Below are 27,155 nucleotides of genomic sequence, written 5' to 3' on the forward strand. Positions count from 1 at the left end.
CTTCAATTAAGCCAAGTTATTCAAACATGCACTTTTTACTTTTATCAACTGAAAAAGTGCATGCTAACTGATTACAGACTGATAGGTTTGTACACAGAGCTGGTTGGGTGGTGGTTGGATTTTTTGTTGTTTTGAGTGTTTGGGGTTTGTCTGTTTTGATAGGATATTTAGAGTTCTTTATCTTTGCCTTGGACTGGAAAAGCATCACAGAAAGTCAATTATTCATTAAGTTCTTGGCTTTTTGATTAGGGATAAAACATCTTCAGAAGAGTTTATCTGAAAGCAAAGCACTCAGGTATGTGCTTTCCAGCATGAATTTTCAGACTATAACCTTGCAAGTGTTAATGAACTATATTTGCTACTTGTATTAGTGGAGGAATTTAACAGCTTAGCTAGCTCTGTTAAAAAAACTTTCTGATCTTACACACACAAATGTTGGTGGCTAAGATGCCTTCTCCATGTCAAACTCATAGTTTCTACATGAATGGTATAGAAAAAAATATTTTGGAAATAATTTTTTATTGTAGTGAAAAGATACCATCATGTTCATATATATACACACACAAAGAACATATCACTGTATATTCACTGAAACACCTCACACTCAGTGTAACCAGGCCTCGTCTCAGCTTGTGCACAGCAGAATACCTTGAAAACCTCTGTGATCCCAGCTGCCATCCACTGCTGAACCCAGCAGGAGCAGCCCCAAATCTCCCAGGGCTGGCAGCTGAGCTGCACAGAAACAAGTCCCAAGCTGCTGCCCACCCTGAGCCCAGCAATTCTCTGCTCTGACAGCAGACCCCGGTGTTAGGGGATGGCTCAGCCGCGTTGCTGCGGGGCCACGAGGAGTGGGCTGTGCCCCAGAAACTCTGGACCAGCTGCTCTGACAGCCCCTGGGCCAGCCACTAGATTGGGGCCTCTGTCTCATAACATCTGGTCACAATGTTCAGCAGCACCATGTTATTTATTTCCTGCTGTCTGGCATTATTTGGCTTTCAGTGGTTTTTATAAGCATTTCTTTGACAGAAATGTGGCTCTGGTACCCATCCCCTGCCACTCAAGGCAAGGAGGTTCTACACAAGTGATCCAGTGAGGGGCTCCAGGACACGTAGAAAAATTGCATTGAAATATTCTCTTGTTTAGCTAGGTTGCCTAAAGACAATCAAGTAATTCTCACTACCACTTAATTCTAGAAAGTATCAGGTGGCTGTTGGCACATGTGGGCCAAAAACTACAGCTTTTGGAGAAATAAATCACTTGGCCTTTTTTGCTAGCACAAATGCGATTGTAATTGGGGCCCTAACCCTGACAGCTGTTTTAATGACTTAAACAAGGGACCTTGGGTGACTGAACAGAGCCCCAACACAGCTTAACATCTAGTCAGAACTCTCTTCATAACTTGAAGATAAAATTCCATTTCTTTACTTGGAAGTCCCCATCTCAATTCAGCTATTTCAAAATGTTTTAGGCTGACTTTTTTTGTGTTTAAGGAATTCTGTGCTGATTTCCAATAAACTGAGAATAATTTCAGTTTTTCACTTCCCTGCAGGAAAATGCTGACATCTACCAAATCTGCATGGACTTCAGTGCCTGATTTTGAAAGGGAGCTCATGGCAGGCTATTGCCTCGTTCAGTAATTTCAAATATTAGTTGGCTGAATTCAACACTGAGTAAACACTAAATATAATATAGATATAAAAGAATGGGCACAAATGCCAGTGTAGTATTTCACTATTAAAACTAGTCATCTTTCTATTTCAACAACTAAATCCATTATGAAAACAAGCTGAACACACAACAAATAAATAATGCAATTAACTTATAAATTATGAAACAAAATGTCTACATACAAAAAAAAAGTAAAAATCAATATTAGTCACTTAAGCTTCACAAAAAAATTGTATGATAAAAGCCCTTCTGTGCCCCAGCTTGTGTGTCTGCCAGAATAAGCTGGAGAACCAACCATGCTGGCTTTAAAGACACTGCAGTGTGCTGCAGAAGCACTGTCCTGCCTGGCCAAGGCTCCCTGTGGGGTCACTGGTGGTGATGCTGATTTCCAGGGACAGCCCTCAGGGGCTGCAGGCTCGGTGCTATCCTCTGCTTTGCTAATGCCAGGTGGCAAAATGTACATCAGGCATCTGTAAAGAACAAAAGCTTTTCCAGTGAGCTTTTGTTTGTGTCTGCTTTAAAATTTTGTGGGTGCTTTAAAATAATGCCGACATAACTCCAGCACAATAGTTCTCCCCTACAACTGATTCCTTTGCAAATCAAATATTTTCTTCTGCTAGTGTTTTATACCCATAAATTGCCACTGGAATCGCCAGTGAGGGGATAAAATGCCAGGCAGGGATTTTCAATGTGCATTTTATTTTGGTTGTGCATATATCTTTGTCTTACCCAAGAAGATTTTTTTTTGCCCTTGTATACAAAATCTTTCAATGTCCATTATGAAGTTAAAGAAAAATGAACTTTCATAACCTCTGCCGCTTCTGATCACCTCTTTAAAAGTGTCATTTTACACGGAAGAGCCAGAAGAAATTGAGATTAACAGGTATCTGTACATTTTAGCCATTCACTTAGAAAACATCTGTATCCATCCATGCAATGTTAAGACTATAAGTAACTTTGCAGTTACATCTGAGCCCATTGCTGGGGCAGCAAGGTAGCGTTTATCTCCCACGTGTATTCTATCAATTTCTTTTTTTTCTTAAAGCAGCTTCCTGAAATGAAAAACAGAAAAGCAGTGATTAATTTCATCTCTTTTAAATATTGGATTCAAGGCTTATACAAGGCAGCCCTTACAACTTTACATCTGTGGGAAATCTAGATGCTAATCCTTTTCAAGATGAAAAAATAAACAACTGCCACGGAAAAATAAGAACTGCTGTTCCTTTGAATTAAAAAAAAAATATTACTGAAGATCTGGGAACATGAGTTTTTTGCTACTATATGTATTTTTAACAGGATACCAAGGAACTGTACTCCAGTATCTTTCAAAGTAACCCAGCAAGTTGTGGTTTGCTGCTTCCCACAGCAGGAACACAGTTGATGCGAGTGTGAATGCTCACCATTCAGTCCTTGAGTACCTTCTATGTGCTTAGCTTTCATCAAAGCACACAGCTCAGACTGAGTCATTGTTTGGAATTGTAGTTTGTGTTACAGTTGGTGCCCACTTGGTACTGATCACAGGACAGTACCAGTGATCTGTCTGGTGCTGGTCAGCTGCCAAATCTTGAGAATTCAAGACAAACTAGCATTTTTGTTTTGGGTTTTTAAAATTTCTGTTTTTAAACAAACTACAGGGCAATGGGAATTACACCAGAGGAATTAATAAGATTCTATCTGTACTTTCAAGGACCTAAATTGATGCCAGAGCTCTGACACCCATTAATTTTGGGATTCCTCTTCACTGAGCTTTTTTTTTTTTTATCCCTAGGACTTCCAGGATTATTAAATACTGTAAAAGGGTTGAACCTCTTCAAAAATAATGCTGAAATCTTAGCCTCTAGTGTCCTGGCATTTCTAAAACCTTAAAAAACAATATAAAAAATTAAAAAACAATACAGTAATGTGGCAAAGACCACATGAAAAAGTCACAAAGGAGTTAGTTATTCAGACAAGACATTTCACTCACATTTGATGCTGCCTAACAAACTCTGCAAACTGGCGGTCTTTAGCGTAGAGCTCTATAATTCGAATTCTGTCCTGAATTTCCTGGAATACAATAAACAGAATTGTAAGTACATAATAGAAATCAGAATGCTACTGAAATAACTGATTTCTGGGTTTTGGGAAATAAAGCTCCTATGTGCTGCTGTTTCAAAGAGTGGAGCTTGAAATTGGGCACTCCAATGCTAAAATTCTTCTTTATTTTATTATAATTATTTTAATTTTTTTATTTTTTAATTTTTTAAGTGAAGCACTTAATTTGAATTCAGTAATACTTCACCTTTAAATCAAAACCAGGGTTTGGACAGTGTAGCATTTCAACGGGCTTTAACAAAACCATTTATCTCTCAGAGATAGTTTGCCTACCAGCCAGCATACCAGCTACATACTGGATTCACACCTTTCACAGCTGCTTAAATATCTGTAGTTAGTTCTGGGATGTAAATCCTTTCTCTTTAGCCTTCTAGAGTAAACCTTGGATACTGTGTATACAGGAAGAAATAAGATGTGATCTAACTTGCAGGTTATAGAAAGACTTTAAAAACAATCAGAAAACACCCAAAGCAAAAGCACCCTGTGAAAAGGCCTAGATATACCAATTTTCCACTGTGCAACTACTCTTAGAAAGGATAGTTGGCTTTAAAAGGTAAATGTTGTGTCAAGTAATAAAATCAAACCTCCCCAAGTCCCATGAAGTTACTTAAGGGATCAGCTCCTTTATCATGGTCAGAACAAAACCATAACTTTCTCTAAAAGCAAGCAGGTAAAGCAAGCTTTTCTGTCTTCTTTGAAATAGCTGCAGCCGCTGCAACCTGTTTATCTACAGCACAGACACTGGGGAAAGATCGGGCCCACCTCTGAGGCTAGAAGTGTGGAATAAGCTTACAGTTTCCATGATCTTTCCCATGCCACTATGAAAACAAGGTCATTTACCTCCTTAGTAAGCTCACTGTTTTCATAAATGTGCCTGATCTCTTCACTGCTGTAGTCTGTGGATGTCTCTGCACTGGTGGAACTGTAGGACGTTAGCTGTGGATATCTCCGGTAATAATGGCTGTAGCCAGTCGTATCACTTTCATACATGGGGTTGTATTTAACTGCATTCTCAATGGACGAGAGGCTGTCACCCTGCCTGGGGGAGCAATAAACACACTGTCAGCTTCTCTGCAGCCTGGAGGGGCAGCAGACAGACTAAGGAAGCCTGGCATTTGGAGGTGCCTGCACATCCTGTTGCTTGTAAGCGGTGTGATATAAGACTTTTGACAGAATTATCCTTATTGTAGCCGATGTGCTTTAAAATATTAGATGGTGTCACCTACCCCTGGGAGTCCCCAGTATCACTCTTTGTGTACTGGTCTCGAAGGGTCCTGGCCAAGAAGAAGATGACAGCAGATGCCACAAGAAGGAATCCTGCCACAGAAGCAATTGCAATACCCACAACCAGTGGCTCGGACACGTATTCCTCACAGTGCTCCCCTCTGTACCACCAGTTCTCTCCCACACGGCACCTGCCACAAAGAAACGCAGGGAAATTACACACCAGCAAAAGCTTTGGTTAATGTATTTGAGTTCCTCTTATGATGTTCCCTCAGTTAAGTCACCCCAATAAATATCTTTGCATTGTCCAATCACCAATTTTCTTTATTATTGTTATTATTATGGACGTACTTTTTGGTAGATAATCATGTAACAGTTTGAGTTGAAAGAGACCATTAAAGGTCATCTAGTCCCCTGCAATGAGCAGGGACATCTTCAACTAGATCAGGTTGCTCAGAGCCCCATCCAATCCAGGGGTGGGGCATCTACCATCTCTCTGGACAACCAGCTCCAGTGTTTTACCACTGCAACTGTAAAAAATTTCTTCCTTGTATCTAGTCTGAATCTACATTCTTTTAGTTTAAAACCATTATGCCTTGTCCTTTCACAACAGACCCTGCCAAAGTGCCTGTCCTCATCTTTCTTATAAACCTCCCTGAAGTATTGAAAGGTCACAGGAAAGGTCTCATGGGAGCCAACTTTTCTCCAGAATCCTCAGATCTCCAGAACCCAAATCACAGAATTGAACGAAGGTAGGTAAAACAACAAAAGGGTAATGCATTTGTGGTGGAAAATAACTGTGCTTTATGAAATTTACAGTACCCTGTGAGGTGTTAAAACTGGAAGGTGTTTAGACTGAGGAAAAACTCCTGCCTTGATTGAGCCTTGTGTGTGACATATCAACACTGTAAAGGTAGACAGCAGTTGTCTTTATCATCTTGTAATGCAGTCTAATGAAGGTGTGTTAGCTGAGTAGAATGTTCCTAGTGTTGTGACCTTCACAATGTCTAAATGGATAGATAAAATAAATGACTCGAGGGAAGCGCAGGTCCAAGACTGTATCTTTGGAATGGTTGCCCAAAATTGTATTCAGCATTTCTGCCTTAATGTTGTTTTGAACATAGGAACTATAATGTTGTTATTATTGACTTTAAATATATCAGTAAAAATAATATATTTGCATTATGTATCTGTTTGGGAGTTTTTTCTATAAAATCTCAAAGTATCATGATCTGTTATGACCATGAACAACAATGAACCCTATTAATAAGAAACATCATTAACTTAACTGTTCTCACATAATGATCTGAAACTGTTTCTGAAAGTAGTAAGCAATACCTCAAATTTTTTCAATTTTTTTTTAATAAATACTGGCTTGGTTTCAGATATTTACCTGCTTCTGATTCACACTATCACGCAAATGCATATAATGCATATAATGCATCTGTGATTGTATCCAATTTTAAAGTTTTAAAACCATTTTTATTTCTTCTGTTAACTGTTAGCAGTCTAAGATTGACTTTAGAGAAGTTCTAGGTAAACTTCAAAGAGGAAATCACATGAAGTAACATAACTAACTACTAGTAGTAATACTTTTCTTTGTGGTAGTTTTCTTAAATTTTGTTGATAGGTAAATTTTATTTTTAATAATAGACTGTTACATTGTTTGAAAAGTAAAAAGTAAAGTTCCATGTCAGGGGCATCACCAGTGTGTCTGTATCTTGCATGAAGTCTTTTTGTTTACCTGCAAAATACAGCGATCCTGTTTAGATGCATCTGTATTTTTTTCTTTTTTAAGCAAATATTTGGTGCCTGTTCCTGCATCCTTTTATGAGCCCACATGATTTTTCCCAAATGTACAATATTTAGTTTTATGCTTTTTTCCAGACCAAAAGCACTATATTTGATGAATTTATGCACTATCAATGGGATGTGCAGGTATAAAATTCTGTTATGGAATTAACTCTCATAGGTGACATGACAATCAATCGCTTCGCTACTTGAAAAAACGTCTGGAGGTAAATTCTATCGCCAAAGGTCAATAAAAGTCATTTGAACCACTGAGTGTGCTCCATTACAACTGTTATTCCTAGTTAGTTTTATTTTCTGATGTTTCTGTTCTATTAATTTGTCACTCTCTCATTTATGATATATACATAAGAAAACTAATGTTAGTACTGGGACTCATACTGAGCAGCATAACATCACCATCTAACTCACTTGTTACACAATATTGCACAGAATTTTGGACAAAGAATGCTTCAAGATAGGCATTTTCATCCAGGAAGCACAACTTCCAGCAGGAGGGTGACTTACCTACAGATGGCCCCTTGCCCAGGGCTTATGTCACACTTGCCATCGTTCAGGCAGAAGTTTGGTTGCAGATCACAAATGCTGTTGCATGGCAGCCCATCGATGCTGAGGTAGCCAGGGTTGCAGACACACTCAGCTTCCCCACTCCAGCGGTTTACTAAGCATTCAGAGAACTCGTTGCAGGCCTGGAACTTGCAGGGGTCTGCTTGCTCACCTGACAATACACAGAGCAAAACCTATTAATGAAAGGGAAGAATTTTACAGGCACAAGGTGCTGGCTGCCATTTTCTCTAATGGTATCTTGTTAATCCACAAAAATCCAGGGTGCATCTTTCCTGAGTAACAAAAGGTTCTGCTGAGGTGAACAAGCACTAGCAAATATTCCTCTGTGCATACATGCCAGTGGCATGGCTAAGACTACACAACAAACAGTCAAAAAAGCAAGAATGAAGTGATCTTTTTCATACTGGAACAGACAGTACCTCATATTTTCTCTGTCTGCTGGAACTCTCTTTTACAAATGAGCAAACCACAGGTGATCTCCAGTATTTCTTGCTATGGAAAACCTAGACAGCATATGGGGAAAGGCAGTGGGATGTCAGGCACTCATCATCTGCCCATGTGAGGGGATTTGCCTTTTTGTCTGCAAGGAGCACAAGCTTATTGCATTCAAGATACCTCACTGGTACCAGGCTTAAGAGGCTGGCATACAGCTAAACAATCAATATCAGAACATTTGCCATGCTTATAAGAGACCTATCTGGAAAGATCAGCTACCATATGCCAGCATGTCAGCACTCTTATTTATCTCTAACTTTAAAACAGGAGATATTTCCAGGTTGCTTATATGGTGAACTACTGGCTAACTTTGACAGGGTAAAAAACCAAAACAACCTTCTCCCTGTATCAGAGTGAAGCAAGAATCCTTGTCACATTTTAGTGCAACCAAGACCTTACCCCAAGCATGAGGCAGCAACTGTTAGTTGTGCAGATGCCCACCTGGCAGGCAAACTGGCTACCACCTGTGGGAATAACCATGTGGAGTAAATTCAAGCCACACATGAAAGTAAATGTAAGAGACGAGCACCACCGAGCCATCTTTCTCATCTCCCTGAGCCACCTGTTCCACCACTCCCCAGGTCAAATACAGGGGCATTATACCATGGAGGGAGTATCCCATGAGTTCATATTTATCCAGAAATCTGTATGGACCCCATACAGCTTTCTCTGTCTGGGTACTACTTTGACTTTCATGTCTTTAGTCCAAAGAAGATTTAATTTGTTTTTACTCAATGAAAGACTGTCTTTCTAAAGCCCAGCCTGTTAAAAGCAGTGGGCAGCCTCTGAGCTGCTGGGATCCTTAGCACTTAAACCAGAATTTTTCTGGATCTCTTGCTTTAAGCTGCATTTCCCTGCTGTCCTTACCTGATTCCACATCCAGAGAGTATTTATCGATGGCCAGGTTCATGGTGTGATATGCAGTGTTGCAGAAATCTTCCAGGATCATGTACACAGCGTTGGTGACATTCCGGGGCACAGGTTTGGCAAATTTCATTCGACTGTTCACCACAATGCTGCCATTTCTGAAGTTCAGGATTTCCAGGTTCTGGAATCCTGTCAGATTTGACTGAAGGTAGGGCACCAGCTGCAACACAGGGGATATGACAGAAAAGCTGAATCATTGAGTCTCTCTCTACTCAAGCCAGTTGCACTGTTACTGCAGCAGAGTCTGAATGATTTTATCCAAACTGTACATCAAGAACATTCACCTTTACCTGGCTCAGGTCTGTGCTGCCAGAAGCCTGAGTATTTCAGGGAGTTCTTAAGAGTATACCAGCTTGCAAGGAGTTTCTAAAAATCTAACAATTCAGAAACATAGTTCTCAGGACCCACATTGTGTTCTCCCTTGATCTAAGTACATGGAATATTTGCCATTTCACAGGGTTTTTCCTTCAAGCATGTCTCCCCTCCCTCTCTCTGCTTTGCTCCCTTCATCTCACACAAAAGGGTCTGTTTCAGTTACAAGAGGGGAATTTCCCAGTTAAAATTTGGCAGTGGCTGCTCTGTAACTCCCATAAGGCTTTCCAAGCCATCAGGTTAGGAACAGCTTACTTCCCTGAGCTACCTCTTAGGACAGGTTGAATGTATTGCAGAAAAGTTACCTGCTCACAGCCTCAGGTTTTCTTGCATCTTTCTCCCTATAAACTAAATAAAGAGCAGTGTGGAAGCAAGTAGGGTGAGTGTGGTAGTGACTTCAGCTACACTGCTATATTTATTGACACCAGCAGAGCAGCTGGTCCATGATGCTAAGGAGTTCTCGTTCAGAGAGACTATTATCTGACTAAAAGGTGAACAGCATCCCACCACCCATTTTCAGACAGAATCTTCCCCACACAGGGACACAAACCTTATGTGTAAACATCATGTAAACACCAGTTTTAAGTTACTCTCTGCAAAAGAGAGATGACCAAATATAATTTACAAACAGTTTTTGTCTATCTGCTAATGGATATTTAGCACAGAAGTAACTCTTACCAGCTCCAAGAATCGCTGCTCCAAGGCTTTATATTCAGGGGAGTTTTTATTAAACAGGTCCTCTGAAAACATCATGTTGGTAACCCGAAGACTGAAGAACACAACTAGAGCTCGGGATGGGACAGTACTGCTGTAGTGGGTTTCATGTGTGGCCCAAGCCACACTGGCCATCTCTGTGGACTGGACATGAGTTGTCAGCTCCATGTGACTTTCAGTCATTCTCCTTCCCTCCTCAGTCCGCTCAGGAGAAAAGTGAACAGTGCTAACACGACCCAGGTCTACTGAAACATCCAGGACTCTTGTTGTTTCATCTCCCAGCTTTGCTGAGGTAGCCACAGACAATGACGGTGTGGATCCCACAGGAGGGAGGTGGGGCTGAAGCTCAACAGTGCTCGTTGTTACACTCACTGTTTGATAATCCATAACAGTGCTGAAGCTCATGGACATATGTGTGTCATGGTCTGTACCATGCTGTCCAGGAAAGCCCTCTAGGACAGTGGTGTGATCTGTTACAGAAGGAAATGCAGCTGAACCTTGAGTAACTGCTGGAATTGCTGGTTGCACTGTCTGATCTAAGGAGGTTTCTAGTGCCCTGTCAGTAGGCCAAACATCAGCTGGCACCTTCACTGCTGAACCAGCAGTGTCTTGGTCTGCCAGTGATGAATCTAGGGCTTGCTGCTCTTCTGTGGAAGCATCAGGCTTTACCACAGAAGGATCTGCAGTCAGAATAGTTTCTAAAGAGATTGTGTCCAAGTGTTCTACTGTAGCAGTTTCCATTACATCCGGCTGCCTCGCTGTGAATAGTTCTTCTACCACTGCCCTATCTTCACTTTGGTGTTCAACTACTTCAGGAATTATGTTCTGGCCTACACTAGACTCCTCAGATTGCTCCATACTGACAGTCCCTGTGGATGTATGGAGACTATCTTCCACAGACAGATCTGTATATGGTGGTGAGACAGGGGCCTCTCCAGCTGGCATGACAAAAGAAGAATCATACATGCCCAGTGTTTCTGTCTGTGTAGATGGTTCCACAGACGATGGCTCTTCTGTCTGTAACAGAGGTACTTGCGGAGTTGTCGTCTCTGGAAAGACAAATATTTCAGACTCATCAAGGAAATCTTTTATATTGACTATCCCTTCATTCTCATCTTTGGAAAGATCATAATCTAATTTATTCCCAGAGTTAAGAATATAGTCTAAAATCATGCCTTCAGGGATATCCTCAGGTTTGATTAACAAAGACTCATTGTCATCTTCAAGCCAGCTATCAGGACCAGGGTAGAAAACTGGTTCCAGGGTTGCTTCTTCCCAAGGCCAGATACTTGATTCCATTTCTTTTCCTGAACCATCAAAAGCTGAACCAGACCCATCATCATATATAACTCTATCTCCAAGAAATATATCAGTTTCGTCTTCCATAGGGGGCACTTCTAAGGGAAAAGGAATTTCTTCCACAGAGTCTGCACTGTCACTGCCCTCAGGACTACCTTGGATTACTTCTTCCTTCTCTTTAATATCAGTCTCTATGACTGATGAAGAGGCCACTGTTGGTGCAGAAAGTAGAGGAACTTCAAAGTCATCAGTAGATGGAGATTCTTCAGGCACAAGGTGAGAAGGACTTAAAGGCAAAAGTTCTTCAGATAGCCCAGTATCTTCAAACATTAAAAATAAAAACAAATTGACAATTAGCTGTTGTTTACAAAAAAAGTGTCAAATTTCATTAATTTTATTACCTGTAGATCTATGTTCCACATTTTCCATAATACATCCTGGCCTTTGTATGCCAAAGTCATAAGAACCCCTGTTAACCTCTCCCACTTTCCATTAAGATATTCTATGGGCCAAGTCAAGACATACAAAATTACTTCTGTGCTATTTAACAAGTGCCATGTACATATAATTTCCAGAAGAGAGAAACAGGCATTATTAGCTATTACAAGCATTTTACTTTGGTATATAGCTCTTGGATACATGTACACACAAAAGGTAAAAACTGGTGGAGAAAAATACTCAACTTTTAGAGCTTTCTGAAAACTCATTTTGGTGAACTATAATCTGGTGAGTACCAGGATCCAGATTTAAGTTTCAGTCAATGGCATTAACTTACCATCTAAAGAACTGGGGGCTGAAAGCCATTCCAGAGAGTCCATAGAATCATGCTCTAACATTGGTACAGTGACTAAATGAGAAGTCTCTAAATTCTGCCCATCAGGCAAAGAAGTGACATCAACCTCTGAGGAAAGTGGAGCTTCAGGTGCCAAACCAGCCTCATAGTCCATGTTCTCTGGTCTTGGCTGGATTTCATTGTCACTGGACTGCTCACTGTCTGAGGTGGAATCTGGTTTGGTGTAATCAAAGGGCAAGGCATTGCTGACCGTTGACTCATCTGCAGAAGGTCGTTCAGCTAAAAAGGTGCTGTCCTGGAACATAAAGCCACTATTAATATTTCCACTATTACAGGGGAAACACTGGTTGTCTGCATTGGGCTGAACACACAGAAGGGGTTAACAGCAGGCAGTGGCCAAGTCTCTAACTACTGTCTCTGAGGGAGCGATGGGTGAGTGGCAAATATAGACCCTTGCTAATCTAGTGCAATATACATGTGAAATGCACATCCTTCTGACAAATGTTGTGTCCATCAAAAAGGGAAAGGAGCCATTCAGCTTGTTTGGAGTGCAGCACTCCTTAGGGTATTAAGAGATTTGCCATCTATACCCAACCCCATTCTCCTTTCCTATGCTGAAAAAAAGGAATCTGTCCATCTCCAGCTAAATCAAAGATAAATGTTGTCTGCCTTCCTAAAGCATGATGAGGTCTAACAGCTGTTATTCATCAGCCACACAATTAATACAGTAATTCTACTATTTCAGTTACTATGATACAGGAAACAGTGTAGAAAGTGAACTTTGATGGATGCATGCCCAGTCATCATTTATTGATATCTTTTAGTTTGTGGGTATGAGAACACAGGAAAATAACAAAGGCCAGAACATAATGAAGAACATTTAGAACCTGGAATAATTTAGTTTTAAAGCCAAGATGCCTGTGCAGGAAAAAAAAAAAAAAAAAATCTAACAGCAGTAATGATGAACAACAAAGTGGATGCAGAATGAATTTGAGAATTATTTGAAGTGTGAAAAAATAATTTGTTGTTACATCTCCAATTTCCACACTGTTTACTTTCTATTCCACATCCCAATCATTACTTGGTTTACAGTTAAAGTAGTTAGCATATTTAATCTTTGAATATTAATCTCCTACTATGGTGTCTGATGAGGTAATTATATCAGAAAAAAGGCAAAAAAGATATTAAGTTATTTGGTCAAGGCTACAAAAGCAAGCTGATAGCCTAAACCTCAGGAATTAGTACTTTACATGGATACCTGCCCATATATAAATGCTGTGCAGCAGTGGGCTGTGGACCAATAACCCTATCGGGTATGTAAAGCTGCCAAGCAATTCAAGAAGCAGTAATTTATTATGGGCTAACAAACTGCCAATGGTGACAAGCAAAGTGTACTGTGGACACAAGTTTCTGTAATATGTATTACAGTTCAAAACCACTGGAATCATTTCTGTAGCTTACCATTCCTGTCAAACCTCTTTCTATTGCTTGACCAGCAGGAATAACAGGAAGAATCCAAATATTTTCAATTTTAAATTTTACTCCCGGTTGAAATGTGGGTGAATTAAATTTTCAGCTTAATACAAACTGCATTTGAATGCCTTGGAAACAGGCCAGTTTAAGTTTTTCTTTTTCTTTTTTTTCCCTCTTAAATCACTTGTTTGCATGTACTGATCACATTTTAAAATGCCAGTTGTTATGCCACCAAAGTGTCATCAAGTATTTTAATTTATACGGTAACAATCAGTTGAAAAGTATATATACCGTAAAGACATGTGTTCCAGCACTTTTATTTTTGGCAAGACTAACCACTATAAATAAAGTTATAAAAAGAGCTACTGTACAAAATTAGAAATAAATTATATATATAAATTCCATAAAAAATTAATTAGGACTACCAGCAGTCGCTCCTTGATACATTTATTTAATGCAAGCATTTAGTTGCCAGGGTCTGCACTTCACCATTTATTTGAATGGATAAATGCTCCTATGGCAACTAACATTATTAAAAAATTCTTGTTACAGGGCAATATATTATATTAACAAGTTTAGTATCATATTGGCTAGTTCTGGTTTTCACCAGTGTAAAAGGTTTACAAATATGTTAGATGGCTGTAAACACAGAACCCCTCTCCCTGATTTTTCATTTTCTGCTGCCAGAAAGACATTGTATTCCTCAAACCAGAGCATTCTACTTGTTACAATTCATCATAAACAACAAGATATGGATTTCAAAAACTAGACCTGATTTTTGCTTTACTTTTAAAGAGATCTGCAAAACTCAAAAAAATTAATTGTACCACCTGCTGGCAATTGGATGGTGAAATCGTGAGAGTCCCATGTTATGTCATGATATTGGTACGCTAATACAAATCCAGCTTATTCTCAAATCACCTAGGGAAAACTATAGCAAAATTATTTTCCATAGGTAACAGTTCTACTTGAACCATAAAGGTTCGACATCTGTGGAAATAATCGATCAATTATGTACTGTTTAAGCACATTTAGGTTTATCCTATATTTATCTGAAGCTACTTTGGAAATGCCCTGTGTATTGCAGATTGCACACAGCTGGTTTGGGGATATACTTGATACCTTTTACATAATCAGAGTTTTTGACTGAAGGCATAGAAACCTTTATTCATAGTCCATGATTAGAAAAATATAAGTTCCACAATTTTTTGTCATAATAATATTCCCCAAAACTGGTTTAAAATTTATTATTGCCAAGATACTACTGCTCTAAAATATCTTCCTGCCTGCACATCTGTCAGATTACAGAATGGCAGAATTCTTTGTCTTTCTACATTTTAGACTAGTTAGATGTCTCCAGTAAAGAGAAAGCCCTTTTCTGAAAGTTAAATCCATGTTTATCTACACCATGTTTAATCCATTATGGCAAATCCACATGAATCTGTATTTTAGACGATGATTAGTTTTTAAAACTCAGGGAAAACTGCCATGAAATTAAGGATATTATACCTACGCCCATTCTAACGATATTTGCATTCTGTGAAAACAAATTTTGCTTACATAAAAATTTCAGAAGTTGCCTAAAATTAAATGTGTCTGTGTTCAAAACAGTCTCATGATGGACTGAGTGAGAATCTACCTACCATCCAGCACAAGTGGGCCTGGATTTTAAGGCATGATCTGAGCTCATTTCTTGTTGAAAACACATCTGTGTTACAGAACAGAGTGGAGAGCAGAAACCAACTGCCCAGACAATGATTCAGCACTCAGAAGATCTCTGTTGGCAGAACTGACTAACTTGATCTCAGCATTGCTGGCACCTAACTCAGCATCTTTGCTTAAATCATGTACAGACATGGTCAGGGATACCAAGTCTCCTGTCCAATACAGAGTTCTAGTCTGTGTCTTGGGTTATTCCAGAGCTAGTCAGAGATGACAATTACAACTTCAAGAGATAAAAAAAAGAAACCAGTGCCAGTTATTTTCCTCTGCTGGTATTAGGAGGATGGATATAATTTTAAAACCAAATTCAGAACTTTCTTTGAAAGAAATACAGTAACAAAAGGAGCTTATGAAACTTAGAGTTTTAGCTCTTCTAGCAGCCAGTTTTAGGATTTACATCTATTTCTTCTTTCCAAAGAAAGGTAGTATCATGGAAGGCAGAATCACACCTTTAGAGATGTTTACAACCAAAATAAGATGATCACAGAAAACTGTTGGGCAGCAGACACCAGAATTATCACACGAGAGATTTCACTTGTTCTTACTCCAATATAAAGTATGCCTTCATTAGTATGCCTTCTCTGCATGAACAACAGGATAGAGAAGCTCTGGGTGTTGGCTACAATTCTACCTTGCTGAACTAAATTGCTCAAATGCGCCCAAAGACCACTGCTCAGAACCATACTCACATCAAACTCTGGGCGCTCCAGCACAACTGGATGCTCAGTGATCCAGGATGGGTCTTCTGATGTGGGGTGCAGTATTTCCTTCACTGTGGAAATACAAACACTCAGGATATAAAGGCTGCAGTAACAAGTGTGAGGAGGTTGTGTTGGAAGACCGACTGAAAAGCCCTCTCTGATTTCAGATTTGTAAGTAAAATCTTCTCAAAAATTTGCCAGAGACATTTTGTTGCTGGAAATGTCTCCAAATCACTGACAGGAAGTGGAGGGGAAAGATGAGAACAAAGGGGTGACAGCACTCTTTAGTCACCTCTAGCAGGATCATTGAATATTCAACAATAATCTGGGTATTTCCTTTGTGCTGCCTAAAGCAAACACAGAGCTACTAAGTTGAAGGTCACCCTGATGCAATGTGCACCATGTGAACCACATTTCCCCCTTTTGTTCCTATTAATTTTTGAAAGTATTACTGAAAGTGCACACGACAAACCTCAGTTTCAAAATAAAAATTTAAATAACATGGGGGGCTAGGCTAACGGATCAAGAATAGGATGCTACTGCTAACGACTTGGCCTGGTCAAGATCAGAGCAAAACAGGCTATGACAAGTTGATTTTGTTCTGTTTAATTTTTCAGAGGACAGTTGAATAATTCACTCAGCTGAGATTTATTTTGTAAGAAGTCAGATGTGTGGCACACCAATGCATCCTAATTAATACGCACCATTAGTAAGCTGAAGAGAGTTAGGGTCCAAAGAGATGGAAGCATTTTCAAGCAGAGCATTTTTCTGGAGGATCTCAGCAATATAATCTCGGAAATCACTGATGGTGTACACAACTGTTGGATTGTCCTCTATGCCCATGAAGGAGTTGTCCTCCACCTTGTTTGAATGCAGGTTAATCAGGTCCCAGGTGGCATTGCTGATGGCTTTTCCATCAAATGTCACAGCATAGTGAACTTCCACTCCACTTCGGTTGTACAAGGAGAAAGAACACGGATGAGAAATGTTAGATTGTCCTAAACAAGCAAACACTATTTTTTCACAAGGGCCCACATCAATACCCTTTTTAATATAAAAATACATGGCTTGAAAGGATGAATAAAAAATGCTTGATTCTTTTCATGAAGTTCTCAAGGGAAATGCTACCCAAAACTGACATCTGGTCTGCTCCCAGTCCCATATTTCTACTAGTGAATGGCAGACCACAAGCAGACCAAAACACTGGCTTTCTGCAAGCATTATTAGTGGGTCCACCAGCATGCAGTGGTGAGAGTGGTGATTTTAAGGTCATGCCAATAATAGGAATGGTTCTGAGGTATAAAATACGCAGGAAAAAGAGGCTGTATATAGTAGCAATCTACAGCAGCAAGTGACAGCCCTAATCTCTGTCACTGTGCAGTGTTAACCTGCTTGAAAGAATGCTTTTAATAGCAATAAAATAGTATTTAATTAATCTTAGGGAAAATTTATGATTATCTAGACTCATGTGATCATTTATTCTATGACTCAGTTTTATATTTGTGTACAGTTTAGAGTTTTTTTTACATAAACTCTCCTCCATTTTCTCAATTTTTTTTTTGTCTGAATACATCTGGATGTCCTTTTCCACACAACAGCTTAGGCTGCAATCAGATTTACCATACACTGGACATAAACATAAGGAAACTGTAGAAGATAGAACACATTTTGGCTGTAGACAGAACACAGCAACAAAATTAAGCAACCTATGAAGCATTAGAAAAACATGCTCTGAATACAGGTTTTCCTGATTCCACAGAGTAGGACTGTATTTTTAAAACAATGATTCTGTTCAGAGAAGTCTTTAAAGCCCCAGTGCCAAATACAACAGAGATCATCTGCAAACACACTGACTAAAACCAGGGGTTTTCCTGCTGGCTCTGTCATTGACATGAGCCCACCATAGGCTCACCATGGGCACTGACTGTCAGCAGAGGAAATTGAAAAGGACAGCAGTAGTGAAAAGGCACAGCAAAAATGGAACAGAATATGCTCCTTAAATGTAACAGTTAGGTTTAATAGAACTGTGCTGTCATTCATAATACATAACAAATAACACGGATGGATGTTGTACACCAAACTCTTTCTGGAAATGGCTAAACATCTGGTGCCTGGAACATAGCTCTATATGCAAACAGTTGCATATAGTTTGTGAAGAGATTTGTGGTTCTAACCTTTCTTGAAAAGTTAGAATGCTCATTCTCTTTAAACTTGTTCATGGAAACTGGCTATGCTGAGATACACACAGAACAAATACATTTAGGAAATGAAGGCTGCAGTTCTTTTTCTGTCTTGTGGCATTCTTAACGTACTAAAGAAGGAAAATTCAGGATTCTTGAATATGTCTGATGAGAAACAATTAATTCCATGTTCTGCTAAAGAACATTTATTAAAATTCTGCTAAGATCTGCAGCACCTCTGGCCTTGAAGCTAAGCCAACAGCCTTTGCTGGAGAATTGTGGGTTTTTTATCTACTTCATTAATAATAATAATCCCATATCTATTCAAGACTTTGCTGCAAAGTATGAAGACTTTGAGTCATTGTTAAGCAATTTTGTTTTCTTCACAAAAGATACTTTTATTCACAAGTTACCCCAGTAGCTGACTTGTGTCTAGGATGATTTTTCCTGAGAGTTTTTTTATTTTTTAGGACGTAAATAAGCAAATTCAGTTTATCCTTAATGGAAATAGATCAGTTTCTTGCAGTTTCTGGTAGATCTCTCTCTCTCTCACAATATACATGTTAGATAACAATCTTGCTCTGAACATAAAACTACAAATCCTCAAAAACAATGCCCGCCAGCTAAACATGTTTTTCCCATCTGTATTATGACAATATCTATAAAAAAGTTGTCTTTACCTTTCTTCCTCAGAAGGGCTGATTATAAAAACAAAACAAAACAGCAAAACTCGTTAAATCAATGTCAAAATTTCCTTTAAGTCTTAGAACTCTAACAAGTTTGCTTTGGTATTCTACAGGGCATATCCATTTGAAAACACATACAGGAAAATCCTTTTCAGTTTCTGAGTTATTCAGCTACATAAAAAATTGTTCTGCTTTTACTCAACTGAGATATTTCCTATTGATCCCAAGGAATTTGCAGAGCCATCTCAGATTATTGTAAATAATGCAGTTAAATTGCTGTCAGTACCAAGAAGATCAAGGCTCACTTACCCTACCTAAAGGTTTAACCCGAAGCCAATGGCTTTTTGCCATGCACAGAAGAGAAACAAAGAGAAAATTTGCCAAAAATTCCAGCCTTTTGTCTTTTCAAATGAACCAAGTGCTTGCAAACCTATTAGACTGCAAACACCAAGATGTTTTGCTACCTTCTAGGCTACAAACTGGATGCAGCCTAGGGTTCCAAACACAAGACCTCTCTCACTACAGCTGCTTTGTTACCTACATGCATGCTAGTTAAAATCCCCCAGGCAACAAATTCTAAGAAATACAGTTTGCATTCTCAAAGAAAACACAATTTAGATTAACTCATGAGTAGAGTAACACACTCAGTAGATTCTAAAAGTTATATCCAGTCCATTCAGAAAAAATCAGTTTGTGAGCCCTGTACTCCAAAAGTCTGACATTTTACATTTGATGCATTAACTTAATAAATTAACTTTAAATGTCACTCAGAAGCACAAATGGGTTTAAGGAATCAGGTCTTTAAAAATATATTCATAGGAATACAGAGAGTTAAAACATTTCATATCTTTTATCAAACTATCCCCCACCCTTTTTTTTGATACAAGAGAGACCTTTACATAGCCTAAACAATAACCTTTGGAGACATCCCAAATTAACATTAATAATTTGAAAAATAAATTTAAATACACCACATTTTTCCAAAAAGGTTTCTGTGTCCTTCCTTGTTTAATACTTGGACATATTAGAAGAAGAAGCTATGAATATATCTTTTAATTTTAGGATAGAATCTTGAACAAGAATGCCTTGTCTTGAAATCACAGCAAACATGTGATGTGAGATTCTCTTGAGAATGCCAGAAGGAAAAAAAAAAAAGAAACAAGATTGTTCTATATTTCTATTTCAGATGCATATATAGAGGTACCAAATACAAAAGCACTTGATTAATACATCCTAGGAGTTTACACACACACACTTGACACCCTGCCAAGCATCGTGTCAGCTCACTGCATCATCATACATGACCATGTTCAATCACCATATCTGCATCAGTATCATTTTACCTGTAATCCAGGATGTGGATGTTTTTGTATCCAGGTAGTCCTTCAAATACATTTTTAATCTATTTTGACAGAAAAACAAAAAAATTAACACAGTCTCCATTCACTTCTGCTCATATGGTGAAAAATCAGGAAGCGTTTCTATCATTTTCCAAAATTGTATCTGAGCTGTTACATCTAATTGGTGAAAAACAGTTAAATATTCTTTTCTTTATGGAAGAGTAGTTTAGGTGACACTGTTTCATTATTAGAAAAAGGGGAAATAAAAAGTTGAAGAACAATATCCAGCATTCCCCAAGGACTGTATAGAAACATTCCAAGGGGAGAAATGGAAAGAGACTGCCAAGATAATCAACCGTGCTACAAGAGAAAAAAATAAGATAGAGAATACTGAAAGTTCATACTGGTTTAGGAAGTTTTTTAGCTTCCAAAGATCTTTGCCAATTGAGGATTAATTTTTACTCCATAAATTCTTGTTCCCCTCCCCCACTTCATTTTTAAACTGTCTCTGGTGAGACTTTTACAATCACAGTGCTGCTGACTTTTTTTTTTTTTTTCCCAAGATCATCTTTATTCAAGCTGAGACAAAACCAAGCAAGGGATCAAAGGAGTGGAACATCCATGTGCCAGGTGGACTCTGTCCCACCTGACAATTTTTGCACACACACATACCATGGCATTGCTACTTGGACTCACAGCTAGGAAAACTAGGATGTCTATAGCCTACGCTAGCAACTTGTGACAGTCATGGTGATGCTTTTCTGGCTGCAGTGAAGAGTACATCTCTTTCCCATCTGGCCCAGAATCTGGCATAGGGTTAGCCCCAGTAAAAAGGATTCAGAGAACCAACCCCAACTAAATGGGGCTAAGAAGGAGGCAAAGCTAGAGAAAATATAAGCCTCATGATAAGCAGCCACATGAAAACTTAGATCCCTCTCCAAAGAGAAGAATTTCACACACCCTGTCCCCAAAATATGATGGGACTAAAATTGCCACCATTATAGACAAAATAAAAAACAAATACTGGAAACAAAAGGGAGAGAAAAATCAGGAGCCCTGACACAGATGACTTTGCTGCTATTATTTTGCAGACCCAGCAAAAGGAAAAAGAAAGTTAGAGAAGGGAATCACCTGAGAAATGAATCGTTCAGACAGCAGTTGATACTCAGCAGCAGATGGGTCCTTCAGCTCCTCACTGTATTGTTCACCAACAATCAAAATGTTGAACTCAATCATCTGCTCAGTTACAGGTCTAACTAGCTTTTCATCCTGCTTCTTTATCTCATTATTGATCTGGAAGGGAAGGAAGAAGGGAGAGAAGAGACACACTTAATGCCATGTGAATGCTGCAGTCCGAAGCACAGCATGCTCATGCAGGAGCCATCAGCACGCCTGTTTGCCTTGCACTATAATGGAGTGCTCGTGAAGTCTCAGGGACAGAGGCAGCAACTAATGAGGCAGTCTACTGAGCAAGAACATTTCCTGAGAATTCTCATATTGAAGATAATTTTGTTTTCCATTTGGACACCTTCAGTGTAAGTCCATCTCACTGACTTTAGGTACAAAGTGAAGTACAGATGTGTGGGATGTTCACAAAGCAATTTAAAGCGCAACCATGGCTAATAAAACAACTCACTTGAGCCCAGTCAGCCTAGGCTGATTTACCCAAAATTTACTTACTCATCACAAGGCTCCTCCTTACTATTCCAGCTCGAAGACAAGGTACATTTGCCAAGTTCTACATTTGGAATAACACCCTGCATTGTTCAGCCTCAGGTGGTGAAGGATCCCCCCAGATATACATTGGGCACTCTGAATGGGAGCTCTCTGAGCTAAAGCAGTGGGCTTTGACTGCTGTGCCTACAGCTGCCCAAAAAGCCCCAGAGCAGTGGCTGTGCAATGCATCAGGATTCATGGAGCGATCATGGTTGTCACAGGCAGCAGTGAATGCCAAGTTTTAATCTAATTTGAATGACTGAGCATGCTTTCTGCTTAGTATTTTTAAAACACCATACTATTCCTTGTGGTATACTGAAAGACATCAAAAAAATAAATAAAAAAAAAAAATACAGATTTGTCTGGGAGGGAAGAGAAGGCTGGCTTGTTAACTTTAGCCAAATGTCTTTTGCTAGAGGTTTTTGTCTTTGACTATTTACATACATGTTTGCTTCTTTTTTCCTGTTTAAAAGGAAAAAAGAGACCCAGCAAAACAGATCTTTTCAATGAAACTGCAGCTGAAGATATGCATCATGCAGGAAATGGAAAAAACTTTCTCCAGAAAGTTTATCTGCCATCACTAACTTCTACATTGTTTAGGAACCCTATAAAAGTTTTTAGTAAATCTCTTTCTGCTCCCTCACATCTCTTTTCCACTAGATAACTGTCCAAAGACCGTAAGGACTGGTACATCAACTTAGTTAGCATTTGAGAGATATACATTTAGCAGGCATATATACAGTGCTACCATTTGGTGATTTGCAACATCATGTAGTTAAAATCATTTATCAGCACCTCAAAACCTGGTACGGTCAACATACAAAGTGCAGAAGATGAACTTTGCTCACTCTTGGCCTTGTAATCAGAAATGCCTTTTGGCTGCTAAGAGCAATGAGGTGGGATGTAACTGTACAGAGTGAAAATGCTGTAGCAGCAGCAATCTAATTCTGATTCCTTCCCAATTTACTGAGTGGTCCTATTCTCTGCTCCAGTAGAAATATTCCAGACAGTTCTGTTTCAAAAGAAGAATAATTCTATTCTTGGGACCAAACCACAAGTTTTCTTGCTAGATAATGTAAGGTCACTTGAGTCAGAAGCTGTCTGTTTCATATTCTGTATTCACTCCAACATCAGAGCTCCAGTCAGCACTGACAGCTAGAAGAAAGCACAGTTTGCCTCAGCTTTCTTTCAGGGCCACTCTAGGTTATTGAACAGTATGGCCCAGTTAATCTCAGTACAAAAAGTCAGATATTATATAGTATATAATATTATACAGTATACTTATATGCAGAACTTGAAACTTGTGAGCTTCTCCGTGATCCATTGAGAGTTTCATTTTTATAAAAAATATTTATATTTTTATTTTAATTTCTAAAAAAAAAACCAAAAGCCAACTGATTGATACCACTGGTTTGCACAATTTTCTTCAGTCATGGTGGCCCATGAGTACTGCAGTTGGATTTTAGATTGCGGGGTTAAAATTTAGTCCAGAGGACGTGTTTCCTAGAAGCAAATACTGCCCTGGGACCTATGTGGTGGTCAGCTCACTTCTACAGAGATGTTTTAAACATGGGGTCTAGACTTCCCTGTGTTGTGAGCTTTGGTTAAATATCACAGAAAGAGTGACTTGCAAGATGGTAAATAAAAGTTTGCCTACATCAACTGAGGAAAAAAAGCTGAGAATCAGAGTCCTCAAGGCTGTCCAGGCCATCTCTCTGCTGTCCTATGCAATTGTACCCACAGACCCTTGAAACACTACTCCAGCAACCTAAGGAATATTGTGCTCCCATAGGAATAATAGTGTTTCACGTTCTTCTTGGAGCTTTCAAATCCACTAGGCATTCCCTCTCTAGTCCTATGACACCAGAAAAAAATCTCACCTGATAGCTCAACTGATCTGTTATCTCCCAGTGCTGGGAAAGAGGCATTTCAAAGCCTCTCCAAATGGCAAAACATCTGCCCAGGAAAATGTCTTAAAACTTTAGAAATTCACACCCTGATTTTACTGATGCCATGACAACTTTTTGCCTTTTAAAAATATACCTCTCCTATATTCTCAGTGCCCTTAGCATGCATACTTATAATTCCTTAAGTCTGATATTTTAGCATAGTCCTAGTATTCAGTTAGGCCTGGAGACCAAACATCCTAAAGACCTCACAGTTGGAGGCCAGAAAGCTTTACTCTATCTTGAGAAACCAAGGTCCCCTCTAGGACACATTCTGTAAACTAGGTTTAGGCCCATCTAAAGGGGGAATGTTTTGGGATAGGAGGATGTCACACTATCCATTCAAGCCTCTCAATGGAACATCTTTGTTAGATATACTGATTTGCAAGGTCTATAAAACTGTATACGTGACCTACCGTGAGCGTGCATCTCAGCATATTCCACCTTGTTGCACCACAAAAATAGTTGAACCATAAGAATCCTTATTAAATACTGAGGTAAAAACCCTTTATCCCTTAACCATGTCTGGCTCTTAATTTTAGGACCAAAAAACCCTAGTTTGTGTTACCACACCATATTAACAACACCTTTAATTGCTATTAAAATGCAAATGATCATAAAAATATCACGTAGGGAAGGCAGCAGAATGCAAATGAAAAAACCCACTCACAGTGGTGTCTACATTGTCATGCTCAGGGATGGTATCACCCTCAGGACTCTCGATGGAGACCTCATGAGGAGGAGGAACATTGGCAGCTGCATCTGAGTTTGAAAGAGAACAGTATTATTTTGTTTGGCTTGTTTGGTTTTATTTCTATATACCCACAGAAGCAGTTCAGCAAGCATAAACCTATAGTCAAATTGGATTCCTATTCCCGTCATCATGACAGCAACAGCACAGGAGACACATGAAGAGCCTGAGGAAAAGCATCCAATACACTAATCAGTATAAGATGCTAACATTCTGCCTAAGCAGATATATTTTTGGAAACATGAACTTAAGTACAGCAAAAACAGCACAGAACTGATTTCTTGAGTAGGATTTTCATGATTCATGGGATAACAAAATGTCAGCACAGATTAGAAATGGCATTATAGAGGTGTAAAAATTCAGAGCTCTTTCTGAAGTCCAAACACACTAATTTCTCAACTTTCTGCTAATTCAGAATCAGCATTAACAGTAGTTAGGTAAAAACTGACCTCTCAGTGTGGTAACATCAGCATCCAAAGGTGGAGTAGGAGTCCCACTAGATAAAAAAAAAAATCAGAAACTGAAGCTGGATGTGGTAAGATAAATGTAGCAGTTTTTGATATTTCTGTGATTCTGATACTACACCAAGAAGCACATGTGCAGAAGAAATTTTTCATGGTACTATTTTGCTCATAGCTTTATAAAAATTAGGCTTTGCAGTATTTCAGTTTTATTTTGAAACTTAGATTTTGGGTCACTTGCATCATACATCATGTGCATCTCTGGGTTGCTAACCCTCTTATATCCCAAATGACCTAGAGTCCCATACAAAAATTAATTTTGTCTTCTAGCAGTTCTGTAAAGAAAGCAAATGCAAAGAGATAAAACACAAAGATAACTGGTAATACCCAGTTTTTAACTACTCCCCAGTGCACTAAAACAGCATAAGTGCACTGAAATCACTGCAAGAAGATGTATTCTTTTCATCATTAATTTTATTCTGCTTATTTGTAAATCTTCAAAATGCATCAGTTTCCAAACCCCAGTTATGGGATTCACACACAGTATAAAACAACTCTGGGCCAAATGTGAAGAACATTTCAGAAGAACAATCACACGAGGACTGTCAGCCTGAAGAAAAACTAACAGCTTTGACACACCTCTTACAGTAAACCCAAGCTTCTTGGAGACAATTCTGTAAGCCTGGAGCAACTGTTAAGTTACCAAGAGTGGGAGACATGCTCTGACAGAAACAAGTCTTTCCTGAATGAGGGGAAAATTATTTTTTGAGTTTGTCATACTGTTAATATATATGGCACAAGATGTAAGACTGGCAATTTTAGTGCTGGAGAGAAACTGAACAGGAAAATTACTGGAGTTCATAGTATTGAGACCTTTCTCTCACTTCTAAAAGATCTTTTTTATTGGTGATCACACTTGTGCCATGAAACATGCATTGCAGCAAGTCTTCACTCTAATATATGCAACATCAGCCATGGTTCCTGGCCTTGCCAGGTTTAATTTATGATTCACATATTCCACAAGTGGTCTTGCAGTCTATCCTCAGGCAAAACTCCAAGTTGATATCTTGCTTCCTTCAGGCTGCATAGTCAGTCTTTGTATTACTCTAAAAAAGGCTTCCAGCACCAGCCAGATTCACAGTTACATTCTGCAGATACCAGAGCACCAGCATATGATCAGACCATAGTTTCACTGAGATAATGTCTGAAACCCTTTCTCTCTCTGCCCCTCACAGACACATAAGACTTATGTGCCAAAAAACAGACCTGAAGGCAAACCTGATGAACTTTCTATTCAAGTCAAGAATCTTTTCACATACCCTTTCCCAGAGGGCACAGTCTAATCCTCCACATAATGATTAACTATACCAAAACATAGTTCAGGGAATGTTAAACTGACAACATTGACTCCACAACAATTCTAAAACATTAACAAAAAATAAAAACTTACACATGAACAAATCAGAAAATATTTATTCAAGAGTTTAAACAGTACCTTCATGTATTTTCTTGCATAAATAAAATCAATGAGCCTCATGCAGGCTTTGAAGTGTAGCTGTACCTGCTTCCAGCTCATGGACACTGGTACCTGTTTTCAGCCAGCACAGTGCAAGACTACTTTTGAGTTTGCCAATTCTTTGACAAACTCAGTAAATCTTCAAATAATTTCCAAGACTGGAAAATTTTACTAAAAAGTGTAATTTAGACAAGATAGCCTCTCTTAAGGATATTTTCTTAACAATGCTGATTGTTTTAGAGGGATTTAGTGTCCTTGCTCGTTTGTCATCCTAGAACTGCAATAAAAACTATTGTTTAATTATTAATTGGTCTGATGAAACATTTTCCAATTAAGCTCACCTAAATTCAAGATGCCTCTTTTACCAGTTTCAGTAGGAAGTATATTACATCTACACCAGAGTGTCACCAAATTACAGCATCAGAGCATTTTAGTGCATCATGTTTCACATTCAGAAGCAAGAATGACTCTGCTTTTCAGGAGAGGTGAACCAGTCTGTGATTTTACTTTTACAAACTGTTCAGTCTAACTAGGGTCAGAATATGAATGCAACAAAAACAAAGTGATGAATAGTAAAAACTCTGCTACAGGATTTTTAATGTTCTGGTCAGTTCAAACCTATATATAGCCACTAGCTGAGCCATGTATCCACCCCCTTTTCTAAAGGAGAGGACAAGGAACACGATTTGCTGTGCTAAGCC

General features: G+C 38.9%; 1 protein-coding gene across 1 annotated transcript in view; it reads right to left on the minus strand.

Moving 5' to 3' along the window:
* Positions 1 to 1,931: 1,931 nt before the first annotated feature.
* Positions 1,932 to 27,155, minus strand: part of IMPG2 (interphotoreceptor matrix proteoglycan 2) — a 53,965-nt gene continuing 28,741 nt past the window's right edge. The window contains exons 6-19 of the mRNA XM_058841224.1: positions 24,927 to 24,973; positions 24,397 to 24,488; positions 21,196 to 21,357; positions 20,068 to 20,126; positions 16,563 to 16,807; positions 15,847 to 15,929; positions 11,945 to 12,257; positions 9,835 to 11,489; positions 8,725 to 8,944; positions 7,303 to 7,513; positions 4,989 to 5,177; positions 4,603 to 4,801; positions 3,635 to 3,714; positions 1,932 to 2,720 (exon numbers count right to left, since the gene is read on the minus strand). Of these exons, the coding sequence (XP_058697207.1) occupies positions 2,708 to 2,720; positions 3,635 to 3,714; positions 4,603 to 4,801; positions 4,989 to 5,177; positions 7,303 to 7,513; positions 8,725 to 8,944; positions 9,835 to 11,489; positions 11,945 to 12,257; positions 15,847 to 15,929; positions 16,563 to 16,807; positions 20,068 to 20,126; positions 21,196 to 21,357; positions 24,397 to 24,488; positions 24,927 to 24,973 (3,568 nt within the window). The 3' untranslated portion in view covers positions 1,932 to 2,707. The remainder of the gene's footprint in view (positions 2,721 to 3,634; positions 3,715 to 4,602; positions 4,802 to 4,988; positions 5,178 to 7,302; positions 7,514 to 8,724; positions 8,945 to 9,834; positions 11,490 to 11,944; positions 12,258 to 15,846; positions 15,930 to 16,562; positions 16,808 to 20,067; positions 20,127 to 21,195; positions 21,358 to 24,396; positions 24,489 to 24,926; positions 24,974 to 27,155) is intronic.

The sequence above is a fragment of the Poecile atricapillus genome, chromosome 1 (assembly GCF_030490865.1).
Source record: "Poecile atricapillus isolate bPoeAtr1 chromosome 1, bPoeAtr1.hap1, whole genome shotgun sequence".
Lineage (NCBI taxonomy): Eukaryota > Metazoa > Chordata > Aves > Passeriformes > Paridae > Poecile > Poecile atricapillus.